At 36.9% G+C, this 18,774-nt stretch overlaps 2 protein-coding genes across 2 annotated transcripts in view; both read right to left on the bottom strand.

Moving 5' to 3' along the window:
• Nucleotides 1-1,545, bottom strand: part of LOC121298552 (B-cell receptor CD22-like) — a 1,779-nt gene extending 234 nt beyond the window's left edge. The window contains exons 1-3 of the mRNA XM_041225678.1: nucleotides 1,539-1,545; nucleotides 1,035-1,124; nucleotides 489-638 (exon numbers count right to left, since the gene is read on the bottom strand). Coding sequence (XP_041081612.1) covers nucleotides 489-638; nucleotides 1,035-1,124; nucleotides 1,539-1,545 — 247 coding nt within the window. The remainder of the gene's footprint in view (nucleotides 1-488; nucleotides 639-1,034; nucleotides 1,125-1,538) is intronic.
• A 1,225-nt stretch (nucleotides 1,546-2,770) lies between these two features.
• Nucleotides 2,771-18,774, bottom strand: part of LOC121298551 (B-cell receptor CD22-like) — a 98,808-nt gene continuing 82,804 nt past the window's right edge. Inside the window, exons 6-10 of the mRNA XM_041225677.1 lie at nucleotides 6,454-6,723; nucleotides 5,726-5,810; nucleotides 5,388-5,418; nucleotides 4,896-4,976; nucleotides 2,771-3,522 (exon numbers count right to left, since the gene is read on the bottom strand). Coding sequence (XP_041081611.1) covers nucleotides 3,496-3,522; nucleotides 4,896-4,976; nucleotides 5,388-5,418; nucleotides 5,726-5,810; nucleotides 6,454-6,723 — 494 coding nt within the window. The 3' untranslated portion in view covers nucleotides 2,771-3,495. The remainder of the gene's footprint in view (nucleotides 3,523-4,895; nucleotides 4,977-5,387; nucleotides 5,419-5,725; nucleotides 5,811-6,453; nucleotides 6,724-18,774) is intronic.

The following is an 18,774-nucleotide window of genomic DNA, read 5'->3' as shown; positions in this document are numbered from 1 at the left end:
CCGAGTGAGTCAACTCCTGTATAAAAAGCATCTATCTAGCTAGACTGCATTAGATTACAGTGTCTGATGCATAAAAGTCACCAGGGTAGATGGAGGCTTATGAGTGCCTTGGACCATCTGCAGTGAAAGGGATTGATCATGAATGTATCACTTAATGTGACTTGGTTAGAAAAAACTCACAACAATGTATCAGTACCAGTGCTAATGAAGAATATAAAAACACAAGATCTCTGCTTGTCCGGTCCCTAGCAGTTGCTGATTGATTTCAAAATGTTTCTCAAGTCGGTCCTAAAGGATCCATGTGATATGTGATTCAACATCAATAACATGACTAGGTTGCCCATTCCAGCCAGACAGGCAGTACTTACAGTTTACAGTTAATGGCACTACCAGAGATACACTTCTTCCAATCTCATTGATGGATTCACAGTAGTACTCTCCACTATTATGGAGGCTCATGTTTTCAAAGATGAGACTCTGTTCAGGACCTGACTTCACCACATGGTTTCTACTCGTCTTAAACCAGCTGTAGCTGCTGACTGGTGGGTTTGCATTGCTGCTGCAGGTGAGAGTCACTGGACTCCCAGGCACTATTTCACCAGGAGGACTGACTGAGACCGAGATGTTCCTTGGAAGGTCTGGAAGTCAGCAGAGAATGAGCAGATCTTTATGACAAGCTGAGGGAACACGGAGGCAATTTGTGGCTTGGAACTTGGTTCCAGGAGATTAAGTTTTATGCCACTGCATGACACACCAGGGGAGACTAGGGGTTTGATACAGCAAAGCTGCCTCACACTTGGACTCCCAGTCTCTTGGAACCAGTTTCAAGTTGTGGTTCCTGAAAAAGTGTCTTTGTATTGAAATTATATAATACTGTTCATTAAAATGGATCAGTCCTTGTTCACTATACTCACATTTCACATTCAACTTGAATGCTTTAGATTTGATATTGCTGTTCTCATTTGTAGCACAGCAGTTGTTTCCAGAATGTTTAGAAGAAACATTGAACTGAAGTTTGTTTGATGTTGTGTTACTGATTGGTTGCTCCTGCTTGTACCAGACAAAACTGCTCTCACTCAGGTTGCAGCGGTCAAAGCCACAGGACAGGGAAACAAAAGATCCTTCTTTCACAGTATTATATAGAACAGGAGGGTCTGGGATAACATTTGGCTCATCATGAAATAAAAAGGCATGTTAGTTAATTAACAAACACCAGAAAATCTGTAAGAACGCCATCTGTAACTTGAAACACGAGTGATCATTAAAGGAATTGTCCTCTGTCGGGACTGACACGTTGATACATACAGTCCAGTGTGACTGCGCAGAGACCACGTCTGCAGAGTCTTTTTTGGTACTGCATTCCACTGTTTTTGTGTCTAATGTATAATTTACATGTAATGTAGGCCTTTATAATTAAGCAGTAACGACACATTTGGTTTGCTCTTCAGCAGTCATGTTGTTGTTCAAATCATATAGGGGGCTATAACTCACCTGTTACTTCAATCTTAATTAAAATCCTCAATTTCAGGATACAATACCATTCATTACTGACAGAACTCTGCAGAAAGGCTAATCAAACTGTTTCAAAGCAGTGGAGCAATAACTGGGTCTACAGTGCGGAACCGCATGTTCCGATCGCAGTGACGCAAAATCAGTCGTCACAATTAGCAGCGCAATAGTTTGGTTCGAAAGCCGCTAGCTAAACAGCCATTACGTGTTTTGCACGTTAAAGGGCGCTAAATCGTTAGAAACTGTAAAGCTTGGTACAGCAACTACCTCTTTTACTACCCAGGAATCGCTTTTGAACTGTTAACAAGCCAATTGTGCCGTCATCTTTTACTAAACTCCAGTTGCGGAATTCTCACAGTTTTAATATGAAACAGGCTGCAAAAGCAAGAAAACTTTAAACAGACGTCGATGGGTTTGGTGATTGTGTTTCCATGCGATTAATACCACGTACCCCCTGAATTATAAATACAGTTGTATCGATATCAGTCTGATGATACAGTGATTGTTGAAATGACAGAACATGACGGAAAGGAGGCATCAGTTTCCAAAGACATTGGTCAGTCTCCAGTGGATAAAGATATTGCATCACTGTTCGCTGCATTTCATCATTTCCAAAGTCTGTACGTTTTGAGGTGATATTTAGACACGTTACCTTCTTCTCCAAATAGAGTAGTTTAAAACCACGAGTCAAGTTTCAGTTCCCTTTTGAAAACTTGAGAACGTAATTTCCACTTTTTCTTCTTTTTCTTTTCGATTTTTGATTCGCTTTAGGTTGTATTTTGTTGCGCTGGAGCAGATCTTCAATCTGCCTGTTGTGGTTGTATGCCTGGTAAGGAGATCTCAGGCAGGCTCTTCTTGCAAGCTGAGAGAGAAATGCATAGTATTATTCTTGTGCTTTTCTGTGACCCTCGTGTTTCTCTGTGGGATGTTCAAGGGGAACTTGTGTCTTGCCAGTTTACTCTGTGTGGTTTGGGAGGGAGCTTCTGTTCATTTCCTTATCAGTGATTGTAAGCAGATATGCACTGCTGAGACTTCCTCTTTATAACACTATATCTGTCGTTCTTCTTTTCTATAACTGTTGTCGCTACAGTCACTCATTTTATTCAATTATTCTGTGTTAATATTCGTACCACTTCATACTGCTGGGCCTAAACAACACAACTTATTTTGTAAATATTGCATTTCCACTAAACCGACACACACTTTACTGTTAAACATGTTATTAATATAAATTAATAAAAGAGCAGAGATAGAGGGGAGCAGCACACACTCTGTAATATAAAAGTAAAAACAAGCATTGATACACACTCTGTGATATACAAGTAAAAACAGGCATTGATACCTCTGTGGTATATAAGTAAAAACAGGCATTGATACACACTCTGTGATATACAACACAAGTAAAAACAGGCATTGATACACACTCTGTAATATAAAAGTAAAAACAAGCATTGATACACACTCTGTGATATACAAGTAAAAACAGGCATTGATACACACTGTAATATACAAGTAAAAACAGGCATTGATACCTCTGTGGTATATAAGTAAAAACAGGCATTGATACACACTCTGTGATATACAACACAAGTAAAAACAGGCATTGATACACACTCTGTGATATACAAGTAAAAACAGGCATTGATACACACTGTAATATACTAGTAAAAACAGGCATTGATACCTCTGTGGTATACAAGTAAAAACAGGCATTGATACACACTCTGTGATATACAACACAAGTAAAAACAGTCATTGAATAGAACAGAACATCGAATAGAGCATCACACTTTAAACTTTCAGCACAATAATACATACTGTGATGTTTTGTTACTGGTATTTTATTCCTAAAAACAAACTTTGAAAAAAAAAAAAATTATAACGATTATGATATATCATTTTGTAAATAATGTCCTTTCATACACTGCAAAGTTAATTTCCATCTGCCACTAAACAGCTAGAGTACAGTTCATTCACAATTCCATGTCACTTGTAATCAGCTTGATGTTTCACCTGAAAAATAAAGCGTGATACATTGAATATATATTTATATGCTGTGCTGATGATGCATTGAATATATATTTATATGCTATGCTGGTGATACATTGAATATATATTTATATGCTATGCTGGTGATGCATTGAATATATATTTATATGCTATGCTGGTGATGCATTGAATATATATTTATATGCTGTGCTGATGATGCATTGAATATATATTTATATGCTGTGCTGATGATGCATTGAATATATATTTATATGCTGTGCTGATGATGCATTGAATATATATTTATATACTATGCTGGTGATGCATTGAATAGATATTTATATGCTATGCTGGTGATACATTGAATATATATTTATATGCTATGCTGGTGGGAATGGGGACACATTTGGGGAAAAAATATAAACTGAAGAGGAAAAAAGTTGCAAAAATGATCCCTCAGACCCCAGACTGGAATGGTACAGGCTCATACCGATTGTTAACGCGTCATCTATTATCTAAGTGCAATCCAGGAGCTGCACTGAGAACTCTTTGTGATGCTGTCACACACTGTACAGCGCTCTCTGTGATGCTGTCACACACTATACAGAGCTCTCTGTGATGCTGTCACACACTGTACAGAGCTCTCTGTGATGCTGTCACACACTGTACAGAACTCTGTGATGCTGTCACACACTGTACAGAACTCTGTGACGCTGTCACACACTGTACAGCGCTCTCTGTGATGCTGTCACACACTGAACAGAACTCTGTGATGCTGTCACACACTGTACAGAACTCTGTGACGCTGTCACACACTGTACAGAGCTCTCTGTGATGCTGTCACACACTGTACAGAACTCTGTGATGCTGTCACACACTGTACAGAGCTCTCTGTGATGCTGTCACACACTGTACAGAGCTCTCTGTGACTCTGTCACACACTGTACAGAGCTCTCTGTGATGCTGTCACACACTGTACAGAACTCTGTGATGCTGTCACACACTGTACAGAGCTCTCTGTGATGCTGTCACACACTGTACAGAGCTCTCTGTGATGCTGTCACACACTGTACAGGCCTTGCATTTGGAGGAAATACACATTGAGACAAAAGAACTAAGGACGTCAAAATATGGGGCAGTAGAGTTGAGTGATGAACAGAGAAGTTCCCTATGGGCGAGTTGTGAAACTGACATCAAGCACTTTTTTTGTCTGCTCCCCCAGCTCATTCATGAAAAGTGCTTGTAGTGCTCTGAACTGCACTGAAAACTGTTAAGCATTATCTTTAATTGAGCCAGTCACAACCCTACATGGGGTAGAAAGTTCAGACCGGACTGATTTCTAGTTGAGTTGAAAGAAGCAAGGCATTAGGTCTTGTCTTGTTTGTTATTGGGCTCACCTGTAATGTGTCGTAATCTGAGCTGAGGGTTTTCAGATCAATAGTAGCGTAGGTGTCACCTCCACTGCTGGGCTGGATGTTCTGTAAAACAGCACACGTACTGTACAGTGTATTGAAAGTTAATTTGCAATGCTAACAGAATACCCCTTTAACTCCATAGCCAAGTCCAATTTCTACATGTAAGGGTTAAAAACAAGAGGCATGTGAGATTTTCAAATGCAGGTTTTATGATTCGATTTGATTTTAGTTTAGTTTGGTTTGTTTGACACAGTTATTTATGTTTGTAAATTGGCTGCAGGTTTTAGGATCCCAAGAAAAAATATGATCCCATTGCTTTAGGAGTCACTGTTCAGATGTTAAATCAGACCCTATTGGTTAGGGTTAAGGTTAGGGATAGGGTTAGGGGCATTTTTTATTTTCCCCCTATAAAACCCAAGCTAACAGAATTATATTTCTGCATAAAAGTTTTGTAAATGTAAGATTTTACTGTACCTGGCTATCTTCTTGTGATTTTGATTTAAACCTTTCAGAGAAAAGAAACGTCAGACGATTTTGATTGGCAGACAGTCTTAAACCCATGTCAACACGTGTACATGAGTTATAATATATAGAGTGATATAATATATTAGACCTTTAACTAAACAATGATTGTTTATAAAAATATGTATAAGTACAAGTTGCAATAAAGATCAACCTGTAGATGTTAATGTTGAATGTAGATTAGATCTGTCTCATGTATAATGGATGAGGGGCTCACAGGCGTTTTAGGGAATCATCTCCAGTCATTGTTTCAATTGTAAGTCTGCAGATTATATTTATTTAATTCTTACCATTTGACACAAATTACTACCAGGAGGGCAAAGATGATGGCTGCTTGTATTGCCACTATTGTGACTAATATAATATTCGTTTTGTCTGAAAGAAAAGAAAATAGGAAAACAAATGATCTGTTAATGCTGGTTTGCTACACACTAAACACTAAGCCCTAAGTGTGTTTGCTGTCCTGTAGTCACCGTTACATAACAAAGAGCACATGTCCTGTCCAGCTGCTCTGTGGGGTTCACAACACTCATTGAAAGATTCTGTATCTCTGAACGGAAAGAGAAATAAAGCACTTTTTTTACAAAGAGTTATAAATACATGGAACAGATTACCAGGGTTGCAATCTGATGTGTCCCTTGCACCATCTGTAGCAAAAGAGATTGATAATGAACATATAACTTCATTTGACTTGCTTATGAAAATTCACGTTCAATGTACCAATACTGGTACCGTGTATATAACTGTGGTACCTCCCATTTAGCCGATAGAAAGGAGGACTGATTGAGACTGATGTATAATTTATTAATTTTTTGGGAGTCTGAATGTCAGCACAGTATAATAACTTATTAAACACTTATTCCTCTGAATAGCTATGTGTAAAATTAGACAGAGCATCATCACAAAGCTGATAACACTTTTTACGAATGGTGAAACTGACCTTGGCTATTCTTAAAAGAGCACATAGTGTATACAAAGTGCAACATAGTCTTTGTTCAGGCAAACAGACAGCACTTACATTTTACATGTATTTGCATTGGCGGAGATATTTGTCTTCCAATCTCATTGCTTGATTCACAGTAATACTCTCCACTGTCAGCAAGGCTGATGTTTGCAAAGATGAGATTCTGTTCACTGCCTGAGTTCACGACATTGATTTGATTCCCCTTGAACCAGGTGTAGCTGCTGGCTGGTGGGTTTGCTGTGCTGCTGCAGATCAGCGTCACTGTGCTCCCCTCCACTATTCCACCAGGAGCCCTGACTGAGATCGAGGTGTTCTTTGGGGAGTCTGAAAGTCAGCACAGAATGATCAGATCTTTATGATTAAATACTTCCTAAATGTGTTTCAGGAGTAGGTTCACAATTGCATGAGTGATGTGTGTAGGGGACAGTGTTCCCCAGGATTTCTAGTGCTCTGATAGGACACAATTGCATAAGTGATGTGTGTAGGGGACAGTGTTCCCAGGATTTCTAGTGCTCTGATAGGACACAATTGCGTAAGTGATGTGTGCAGGGGACAGTCTTCCCACCCAGACATCCATTTTTTAAACTTCATTTTCTAGTCTTGTTACCACTTTTATTGCTGGATATATGGATTAATGACAGTGCTGTTGGGGTGTATTGTGTGTGATTATGACTTATCTATTGAAAGTATTCAATACAGTATATAATAGTGTTCATTGAAATGCCTCAGAGCCTTTGTTCACTATACTCACATTTCACAATCAAGTCGAATTCTTCAGATTTAATGCTGCTGTTCTCAGCAGCAGCACAGCAGTACTTCCCAGAACGCTCATAAGAAACAATAAACTGAAGTTTGTTTGATTTCTCATTCTTGATTGGCTGCCCCTCCCTGTACCAGATAAAGCTGCTCTCTCTCAGGTTGCAGCGGTCAAAGCCACAGGACAGGGAAACAAAAGATCCTTCTCTCACATTATTACATAGAACAGGAGGGTCCAGGGTAACCTTTAGCTCTTCATGGAATAAAAAGGCATGTTAGTTAATTAACAAACACTCAAATCTAAAATATGAGAAAAAAAAAAAACTGATCAAGAAACATCTCAGCCCGGTAAGCACACATTCAGACAAGAACATCTTTTGTTCTTGTTTTGAAACATTAGTTTATTCAGTTTTATTCAAATCACTGTAAATCCATTGAGTTACAGGGGAGCTGGGTGACAAATCATCTTAATCATGCCTTTCACCCATAGAGACCTGCTAAAATAATAATAACAATAATAATAAATAAATAATAATAATAATAATAATAATAATAACTGTCAGGCAGTTTTATGGTTTACAAGGTCAGCACCAGTTGGAAATTGTGGCAAGCTGTAGCATTGCAGCACAAGTGTCAGCAACAGATCAGATTTATGGAACTGTTTCAATTCAAAATATTGCATTAGTTCATTATCTCACAATGCTTTAAACACCATAGTAACTATGACCCAATCTACACATAGTAATGAGTTATAAGCTCATTTTACATTTAACCTTAAGGAAAGGTCAAATGTCACGATCAAGGTATTTTTGAATAGAGCATATATAGGCTTCTATCTGTGTTCTATAGTAATCATTAACCTATATACACTCTGTATGGTGTTATAAGCTAGTTTTACATTTTAAGAGGTCAAAAGGTCACATGCAAGGTAATTTTTGGATAGAGCACATATGGGTTCTTATATGTGTTCCATAGTAACCATTAACCTAGCTGCAACCTATAAGCTAGTTTTACATTTGACTAAATATTTTGAAAGGTTTTTAAAGAAATGTGTCAGGTGGCCATATTGGTTTACACACAAACATTATTTTTGAAAAAGTCAATTGTATTGACACAGGAATGATGCTTGTCAACTGTGGAGTTAATCAAATAAACAATTTTTCAACTGAAGCTGTTTTAAATTTAAGAAGAAAATATATGTCTGGTGGCCATCTTGTTTGATCCTATTTGAATGCCATTGTCCCCAGGATGATGCCTACCAAGTTCAGAGTTAGATGGTTAAACGGTTTGCAAATAGAAGCAGCTTAATGTTTGGGGTGTGTTTTGGCAAATTTGGTGGCAGCCATTTTGATAGTGAAATTTATCACAGCAACTTCTGCTTTGCAAACTTGAGCAGGTTTGGTTGACGTATGCAAAGTTTCAGATCACTTGGTTCACTGCTTTCCAAGAAGAAGTTTTTGGAAATTTTAGACTGGATGATACCTGCCAAGTTTCATGTTGATTGACTACACCATGTGCGAACAGGGGCAGTTTAGAATTTTGGGAGGAAAAACAAAGACAATAATAAACAATAATAAATAAATAAATAATAAATAAATAAATAATAATAAAAAAATCTTTACAGTAACAGTAGCAATACTTCCCAAAGCCAGCTTGGAAGCTGAATACTACTACTACTACTACTACTACTACTACTACTACTACTACTAATAATAATAATAATAATAATAATAATAATAAATGTGCTCAGTATGGTTTTGGGCAAAGTTTATTAAAACATGTTATTGGAAATACTTGACTAAAAATATGTCTAAAAACACTCACCGGTTATTGAAAGCGACACACCAGTTCTACCAGTCAGTTTACCAGAAGGGTTATTTGTTTCAAATCTAAAATAATATCTGTCACTGTCACTGCTTTGCAGAGCACTTATCTTTAGCGTGCAGTTCTTGACTTTGTTCCCTAGATACTCTGTCTGGTGTTCATATTCAGGACTCACATTGATTCCACTGCTGTGATACACATATGTGCCTGGATCAGCAACATCACGAATAGAAGTCCTGAACCACTTCACAGTTACTACAGTTAAAACTGTGCCATGAAACAGTTCAGGATAATCATATGTACAAGGTATGACCACAGAGGATCCTCTCAAAGCACACATCTCTTGTGGAGGATAATTCACTCCCCAGTCACCACCCTGAACAGCTGAAAAAGATTACATTGTGAACATCAACATGGAAGAACAAAACATTCAACGTGCTTGCTTAAAAAAAACCTGTTGTGTATGTGTTTAGTACAGTAGAATAATTCAGATCAATTGGACAAAGGAAACATTCCCAGACTGTATTACCTTTCATTGCTGAGAACTACTGCATACAAATTACTATTCATAAATACATTATAGAATCTGAAACCAGGGAATTAACATCAAACCGTGTAAGGATATACAGCGGCTGCTTGAGAACCTGTTTCATGCTGATATTCACTCACACTGTTTATGTGTGTGTGTTTCAGATTAGGGGATCTCTGAATGGTAATGCAAGTTTTCAGCATTTTTGTTAATGCAGTAGTGTTTTCTAGGAATCTAATACAATGTCTGGGTTTGACTGTAAAGCACCACAGAACAGGACAATACTGCGTGTGTTGAATGGGTGCTGCTCTTGTGTGTATTCCACAGACACTCTGTCCTGTTTGAATGCAGGACTCACATCCTGCTTTTGAATGGGTTTCTTTTTTTAACTGAAGATGAGAAGTACAATGCCAGGGTAACATATTGTCAATGAACCAAAATCCATGATAATGAGGGCTTTTCTTACTGAGTTTAAACAGAGCTTGAAAATGGCATGTTTAACAGCTATAGCACTAGCAGGAGCTGCCTGCTGCTCAACAGGGTTACAGAGTGCCAGTGTGATCGGGTCTGAACTGTGGAGGCTGATCTGCGGTGGGTGTGCTAAACCGACACCAGTTACATGCAGTATATTTAAAAACACTGTGGCACACCACAGTTTAAAACACTCGCACATTGAGAATGTTCCATTATATCACTTGTTTTAAATATTCACACACAATACTGTGCTTGCACTACTACTACCAATAATAATAATAATAATAATAATAATAATAATAATAGGCAATGAAACAATAACCATATGATTAATATGAGATGGGTGGTTTATATAATATTAATGTCTGTATTAATCAACCCTGTGATTGTACTTACTTTAAAAAAAAAAAAGTAATTGATTGGCTGCAATAGAGGATCTCAAGCTACAGATCCCTCTGGGTTTAATAGGGGTGGTTATACATGTATACTGCTGCTTCTACAACTGCCACAGGTAATATCAGGAGAGCTGCACATCTTACCTGGCACAAAGAGAAGGGACACCACTAGCATGCAGTTTGTTTGCATTGTAAACATCTTCACTCCTAAAACCTGACAGTCGAAAACAATATTAGCTTGTATGTCTTTCCCTTCTACTGTACAAAACAATCTGTCTAAACAATCTATCTATATATATATATATATATATATATATATATATCTATATATATATATATATATCATTGCAGGTAAGAGAGTGAATATATATTAGTCTCAGGTTGAGAAGCATTATTCCCCAGACAGTAAAATAGGGCAGCCTGCAATACCAGCGAAAAGGCCACTAGAGGTCACTGGTCGGCTAAAATACTGTATAATCTCTGTAAATTTACAGTATAATCGTAAATATCGAAAAACTACTCACTTCTAAATCTTTTGTAGTCATTTTTGTATTACTTTAGTATAAATACATGTTAATTTGGATTCATATGTTGTTTTTTTCTGACTTTATGTAAACAAAAAGACACAAATTTGCCCGTTTTCTCATTGGAAATAGGTAAATTTCAAAATATCACTGTCCTGGTCACAAAAGCAAAGTTTGTGGGGAATAATAGCCATTTTCTATACTTTTGAGGCATAAGCAATTAGGAAATAACACTTACTACCCAGGAACAAAAAAAAATAAAAAATTGTTACACGGTGTTATTAGTGGTGAATAGAAGCGATTAAAAATTGATTTGATTAAAAGGTGGGAAGATAAAAACTAAATTTTGCAGAGACTCTGTGTTGTGGAGGAAAGGCATGGAGTTGGTATGGAGAGAAAAAAAGTGTTTGGTGAATGAATTAAAACTGTACAGCTTAGCTGTCCTGATACAGATACAGAATTATACAAATAAGTTTAGTTTAAAGTAGTTCTCCTTGTGTTTGTTTGTAAATAAGACTACAGGAGAACGTGAATAATTGCCTCATCCATTCTTCAATTCAGTCACACCACTCTGAACAGGTCCAATATATTATATATATATATATATATATATATATATATATATATATATATATATATATATATATATATAAAAACACTTTGGACCTGTTCAGAGTGGCATGACTGAATAGAAGAATATATTTTAGCTCAGAGACAACTGCCCATCGTTTCAATAAGTTCTCTCTCTCTCTCTATATATATATATATATATATATATATATATATATATATATATATATATATATTATATATAATATATATATTGCATCGTTGCCCTGGGATCAGATATAATGTACATACCGGGCTAAATTCTCAAAGCTTTTGGCAAACAGTTTAGACTGGTCACAAGCCCCTGAATGAAATGTCTCCTTTGTTTTATTTCTGGGTTGGTAACTTTATTGGGTGTGTTTCTACTGTATGAAGAAATCGCACTAATGACAATTTTGGAATAAATGGTTTTGACAATCTAGCGCATGATGTTAATTTTATGCTAAATGCATTGTCCCATATATAAAAAGCAGCAGTTATCTCTTTCACAAAAGTGCCAGAAACTGTAATATACATCCTGTGATACACAAATGATTTCTTATTGAGGTTTATAGTATTTTAATGATCTAAATAAGGACGCTCTTAACTCTGCTTTAATACAGCTGAGGTTTTCTACTTGTAACATGACTACATACAATAAAATATGTTGAAATGATGCTTGAACAAGCTGCCACTGTTCAGATCAATTCACAATCCACCCCCTGGGTAATGAGTCTCTATATCTGTCAGGGAAGGTGTTGTCCCAACTGACAGCAGAACTACGTACTGTTACAATCGTATCGTAAATAAAGGATTGCTCAAAAGAGCAAAAAGAAAAGACACCTACCTGTTCTCTTAACCCTGCGTCTTGTGAAGAGAGGACAAGAGAAAGACGCATGTTGATCTTCACTGGTAGTTTCCAACAGGCAGAGAATTAAATGCATGGTAATTGAATAAAGGGGAAGGATCATGTCTTATTTGAATGCAGCTTTTTTTTTTTTGGTCTTTGCTCAGTTGTTAAATTACTTCCTTTTTTTGTAGCCATATCAGTGCAACCTTTCCAGTTCGTTGGGGTCAAACCTTGTCAGATTCCTTCACACAGATAAGAAGGCTTTTATACCTCTGAACATTGATCACTGTGCTCAAAGATTTGGTTTAAATGTGTTTTGGGTAAAATAAAATGGTAGTGGAACCTTCGTTGTAACAACAGACACTGTTTCTGTCTATACTGTGAAGACAAGTTGAGAAATACTCTGCTATTAGGCCCAGATTGCGCTATAGATTCTTTTTAGCCCCCCCCCCCCCCCCCCCCCCCATGCACTTTATTTACAGTATATAAATTACAAAAAGAAAAGTAACATCTTTTATTGTTTCTGCTACAACACATTTAAACAAAAGCTTTGCAACTATTCTGAATGCATGCAGAGCAAAGGAACATTTTTAAAGCAGCCGTAAAGTAAAGTTCAGCTCTAAACAGCGTCTGAGCTGCTTTACCATACTGGTGACCTCACAGCTGTGTCACAGCTTTATGACGTGCACTTTCAAATTCTTTGTCAACCCCCAGTAAAAGGCATTGCTTTTCAATACACCAAAAAACCAAGACAAAAACACTCTCTTGTTTGTGGCAGGGTCTATTCAAATTCATTCAAATGAATCCATTAAACAGAAGACTTTCATTACAAACAGTGTGAGGAATCATTGTTTATGGAGCCCATTAGGCAAATACACTGCTGTTCACTAACACTGGGAACATTTAACAGCAGTTATGGACAGCGTCGTCTGTCTGGAATCAAAAAGTTTGATGCAGTGTATCATGGTAAAAGCATAGCAAAGTGCAGCAAAGCAAGGAGAATGCATGATAATACACGGAAAAGCATCAGGCATTGCAAAATTACTGTGTGGGTATACATTTAACGGCCTCTTAAACAAGTTTACCACTGTAAATTTGCAAGTTAATTTCCCCATGGTCATACTATGCATTTGCAATCTTTTTCTTATCTTGGAAGTATGGTTTACTTTACCTCTCTGGTTTTACAATTTGAGTCTCATTTCTGTATTATAAAACGTAGAAATCACCAAAACGCCGTTAAAACAAATATATTTATAAACCCAGATGCAATGTTTCCTTCCTCATTGTCTCGCAACATAAACACAGGACCTGCCTGAATACTCGCTAGAGCGACAAGGCTAACAGCCAATCGAGATTTCCAGATACAAAACATCTTGGTTTTTGAAGGCTTTGATTGGTGAACGTGGGTTTGTCCTCTGAGCCACAGCTGGAAAGGCGGGGTTCTTTATTGGCTGAAAGTTTTATCCTCAAAGCCTGATTGGATGAGCGCCCCGTCAGTCGGTGCAGATTAAGGTTGGTCAAAGTAAAGATATCGGTGACGCAGTGAAAGCTTGGTTTGGACGAATTATTTCTGAAAGCTACACAATACTAATATAATTGGATATTGTAATCCAGAATAGGTACCCTTTGCAACTGTGCTTTCCTGAGGAATGCATTTATAAATCTACATATATGTCTACATTAATGTATTAATACAGCCTACCCAAACGTATTTGAGATACATGTAAAGCCATTTAAAGGAGGCTAAATCTCACGATGAAACCATGCCATGACTTGACCTTGGTCTTCCTTGCTCATGACGTGATTGTCATACACAGCGATGGTAACCACTTTGATGCAGGACACAGCTTTGCTCCTGCCACGGGTTTTGTTCTGCACTGTAACCAGATATTTCAAATAGCGTGTGTGTGTGCGTGTGTATATGTATTTTAAAGTAAGCATGTTAAATGTTATGTTATTCCATTTTATTATTAACAATATAATATTTTTTAGCTGTTCCGGGTGGTACCTTTGGAGTGAATTATCCTCCGTTAGTGATGTGTGCTTGGAGAGGATCCTCTGTGGTCATACCCTGTACATATGATTATCCTGAACTGTTTCAGGGCACAGTTTTAACTGGAGTAACTGTGAAGTGGTTCAGGACTTCTATTCCTGATGCTGGTGATCCAGGCACATATGTGTATCACAGCACTGGAATCAATGTGAGTCCTGAATATGAACACCAGACAGAGTATCTAGGGAACAAAGTCAAGAACCTAACGCTAAAGATAAGTGCTCTGCAAAGCAATGACAGGGACAGATATTATTTACAACAACTCACACTACTGGTAAATATACTGGTACCACTGGATCATCCCTTTCAATAACTGGTGAGTTATTAACATGTTTTAAGAAACTTTGCCCAACCCCATACTGAGAATGTATTATTATTATTATTATTATTATTATTATTAGTAGTAGTAGTAATCATAGTAGTATTTTGAAATGAAATGATTTTTAGCAGGTCACTAGGGTTGAAAGGCATGATTAAGATGATGTGCCACTGTGAACAGGCTGGCTGTAGTGGTGACGTCAGACCAGGAAATACAAGGACACAAAGTGGTGAGTGAATTGCGCCGGTTTATTGCAAAATAAAAAGGTTTAACAAGACAAAAACACTATAAAAAAACAAACAAAAAAAAATGGCACAGAGCCAAAAACAGCCAAAAAAAAAAAAAACCGAAGACAGTGGCAATTGTTACTTTCTCTCTCTCTGATAAAAAACTGTTCCTGCATTTTTCAGTATTATATTTTTCTAATTAATTGACTGCCACATTGATTCATGGATTTAAGAAACAAATATTTAGGCTTTGCTTTTACACAAGTATCTGACATTGTATGTTTTGTCAATGGATATATTACAGAGGGTCATGACATTTTAAAAGCATGTACACATATTGCTCATAAAGACTTAGATTGGGGCTGGTCACACTCTTGTAAAGCAAAAAAAAAATAATGCCCCTCTGTCCATTGTTCTACATTTCTTCACCTGTCCCAATACTTGATGGAGAGTACATGGCAAAAGATCTTGAATGACTGCAACATGTTCCTCTGCATTGTAGCAGAATTGTGAACTTGTGTTTCTGAAGAGAAAAGGAGAAGTAATGAAGCAAGTAGAAAATGAAGATAACAGCGACGAAGAGGAAAATTAGCTCAGAAGAAACACACAATAAAAGATAACAATATAAGGAACTGCATGAAGAGCATTCATAAGAAAAGCAAGAAACTAAAGTGAATTGCACACTTTGAAACTCCAAGTTCTCTTTCCTATTTACTAACAGTGATAACCCCATAACCATGAGCTCCTAATGTAGTACACACTGACCCTGTAACACACAGCATAACACAACCATGATCTCCTAATGTACCACACACTGACCCTGTAACACACAGCATAACACAACCATGAGCTCCTAATGTAGCACACACTGACCCTGTAACACACAGCATAACACAACCATGAGCTCCTAATGTAGCACACACTGACCCTGTAACACACAGCATAACACAACCATGAGCTCCTAATGTAGCACACACTGACCCTGTAACACACAGCATAGCACAACCATGAGCTCCTAATGTAGCACACACTGACCCTGTAACACACAGTATAGCACAACCATGAGCTCCTAATGTAGCACACACTGACCCTGTAACACACAGTATAGCACAACCATGAGCTCCTAATGTAGCACACACTGACCCTGTAACACCAGCATAACACAACCATGAGCTCTTAATGTAGCACACACTGACCCTGTAACACACAGCATAAAACAACCATGAGCTCCTAATGTAGCACACACTGACCCTGTAACACACAGAATAACACAACCATGAGCTCCTAATGTAGCACACACTGACCCTGTAACACACAGTATAGCACAACCATGAGCTCCTAATGTAGCACACACTGACCCTGTAACACACAGTATAGCACAACCATGAGCTCCTAATGTACCACACACTGACCCTGTAACACACAGTATAACACAACCATGAGCTCCTAATGTACCACACACTGACCCTGTAACACACAGTATAGCACAACCATAAGCTTATGGCACCCAATTGTACCAGTACTTGCATCAGCTTGTACTTGTACTGAACTGCTCCATACCTCACGGTATTCTACTACTGCTCTTAATTATAACTACTTCCTGGATCTTATACTTGATTTTACTCTTATAGGGATCCATTTTCATGTTTTTGTAATTGCTCTGACTTGAAGCAAATATTTTTACTATAAGCTAACTGCTCCGAGTCTTATTCGCTCCTAAATGTAATTCACTGTATTCTTTATTTCTGCTATTATTTGATTTATCTGCTACTGACTTTACTGTACTTCATAACTGTTCCTATCTGTAAAGTGATATTCTGTATTGCGATATTCTGTAATGAGATATTTTGTAATGTGATACTTTGTACTGTGATATTTTTTTACAATTGTAAGTTGCCCTGGATTATAATAATAATAATAATAATAATAATAATAATAATAATAATAATAATAATAATAATAACATATTTACATAGCTATCCAAATCATTTCCATGTATGTTGCTTAGGATTCAGTTAAAAAAAGAAATGTACCCTGAAATGAGAAGTGCACAGAAAGGAGCGACAGGTAGCTGTGACACGGCCAGTGTCAAGTGTTGTCAATGTGGTGCATTTCCTAACAGCTAAAGATACAAAAAGAAAGAGGAGATTGATATTTCATACCGTTCAGCTGACCGGCTTGGCGACTGTGCTGTAGATAACAGAGTCTTGTAAAGGATCATTCTTTTCATTTATTCCTGAGCTGAGGGAGCATGAATGTTACATATTGATTTTAAACAGTAATAATAATAATTATAATAATCATAATAATCTTGGCAGATTGAAAAAGCACATTATTTTAAAGCCTTCACTTATCCTCTGTGCAGAGTGGGGGAGGGGCGGGCTGTGTGCTCTGGGCTAGTTTGGGGAGTTAGAGCATGCAATCGTTTTGCTGCTCTGCTCTTATAGTGCTAGTTGAAAACCTTCATAAAAAGTTGTCCTTTAACTTTTGATTTTTTTCTTTTTTGTCTTGCCGTTTAATTTGGAGAGAGACACAAAATAAATAAATATATCCATAAATATGACCAAAAAATAAGCCTGCACTGTGTACCACTGCACTGGTGGGTTGTCTGTCTTTTTGTTTTGTGTTTAAAAAAAAAATACTGCAGCGGCTACTAATATATTCATTTATATTTTCTTATGGTGGTTAACCTAATAAAGCAAAACACAAAATAGTTTAAAAAATATTAAGAAACTATCACAACGTTTTTAATCATTAGATAGTTTTGTTGCAGATTTTAGCCTTTAGGTATCCCTTTACTGCATGGATTACTGCTAATGATTACATATCCTGTTAGGACAATAATAAGATTGTGATATATATATATATATATATATAATATATTATATATATATATATATATATATATATATATATATATATATATATATACCACTGTCAATATAACCCCCCTGCCATTCTAGTGACAGGTCATGTCATTTGCCTTCCGTTCATTCCCTTTTCTACAGGGCAATTGTGTGATCTGCAATGCAATTAAAGGTGGTTTCAATTAGAAAAATACATGTATCTATATTTACTTCGCTTGGTCTTTGTCCTGGAACTGGATGCATCCATAGTGTATCTCCTCCATCTCCTCTAAATGGTCTTGTGTTCCTCTGGTAGAATGTGATACATTTACATTTGCATATATTGTATTTATATCCTTCAAAAACACAAAGAAAGAGCAAAAGATGATTCGCAATGTGCAGTAAAACTCAAATCTTAAAAATAGAATACAATGAACACAGCAAAGGTATTGAAGAAACTTACTCACACCAGTAAACACCAAGAATGTGCAATTTACATAAAGAGAACAAAAGAGCTGTTTAGTCAGACTAAATGGTTTGTCTCATTTGCATAATACAGGATTTCATCATTCCAGTTCCTTTTTCTTGCGGTTTTTGAAAATCTTTAAAATAACATAACTGGAAATGCATTATCGACCTTACAGGGTGCTACTAATAAAGGTTATTTAGAGGTGAATTCCTGAAAACAGATTCTACTAGACATGGAAGTCCATTATAATAATTATTACTGTTGCTAAGATCCTGCATTAATTATAAAGGTCCTTGATGATTATTAATAAGTAATTGAGGTTACCATGATCTCCTTATTGTCTCCTTCATTTTCCACATTCCGTTTTTCTAGTGGTTGGTCTTTTTTGTTCCTTATGATGTAAAAAAAAATCAGTCACTGAATCAGTCAGTTAGGATGACATTTTTATTAGAGGATGTCAGCATGTGTCCTGGCACCTTGGCTTGCTTCTATTTGTCATTCCATCTCGCTGGAGCTGGCTC

This window comes from Polyodon spathula, chromosome 24 (genome assembly GCF_017654505.1).
Source record: "Polyodon spathula isolate WHYD16114869_AA chromosome 24, ASM1765450v1, whole genome shotgun sequence".
In the NCBI taxonomy this organism is placed as follows: Eukaryota; Metazoa; Chordata; class Actinopteri; order Acipenseriformes; family Polyodontidae; genus Polyodon; species Polyodon spathula.
Note: the sequence above shows the minus strand (reverse complement) of the source record. Positions and strands in the feature narration are given on the sequence as shown.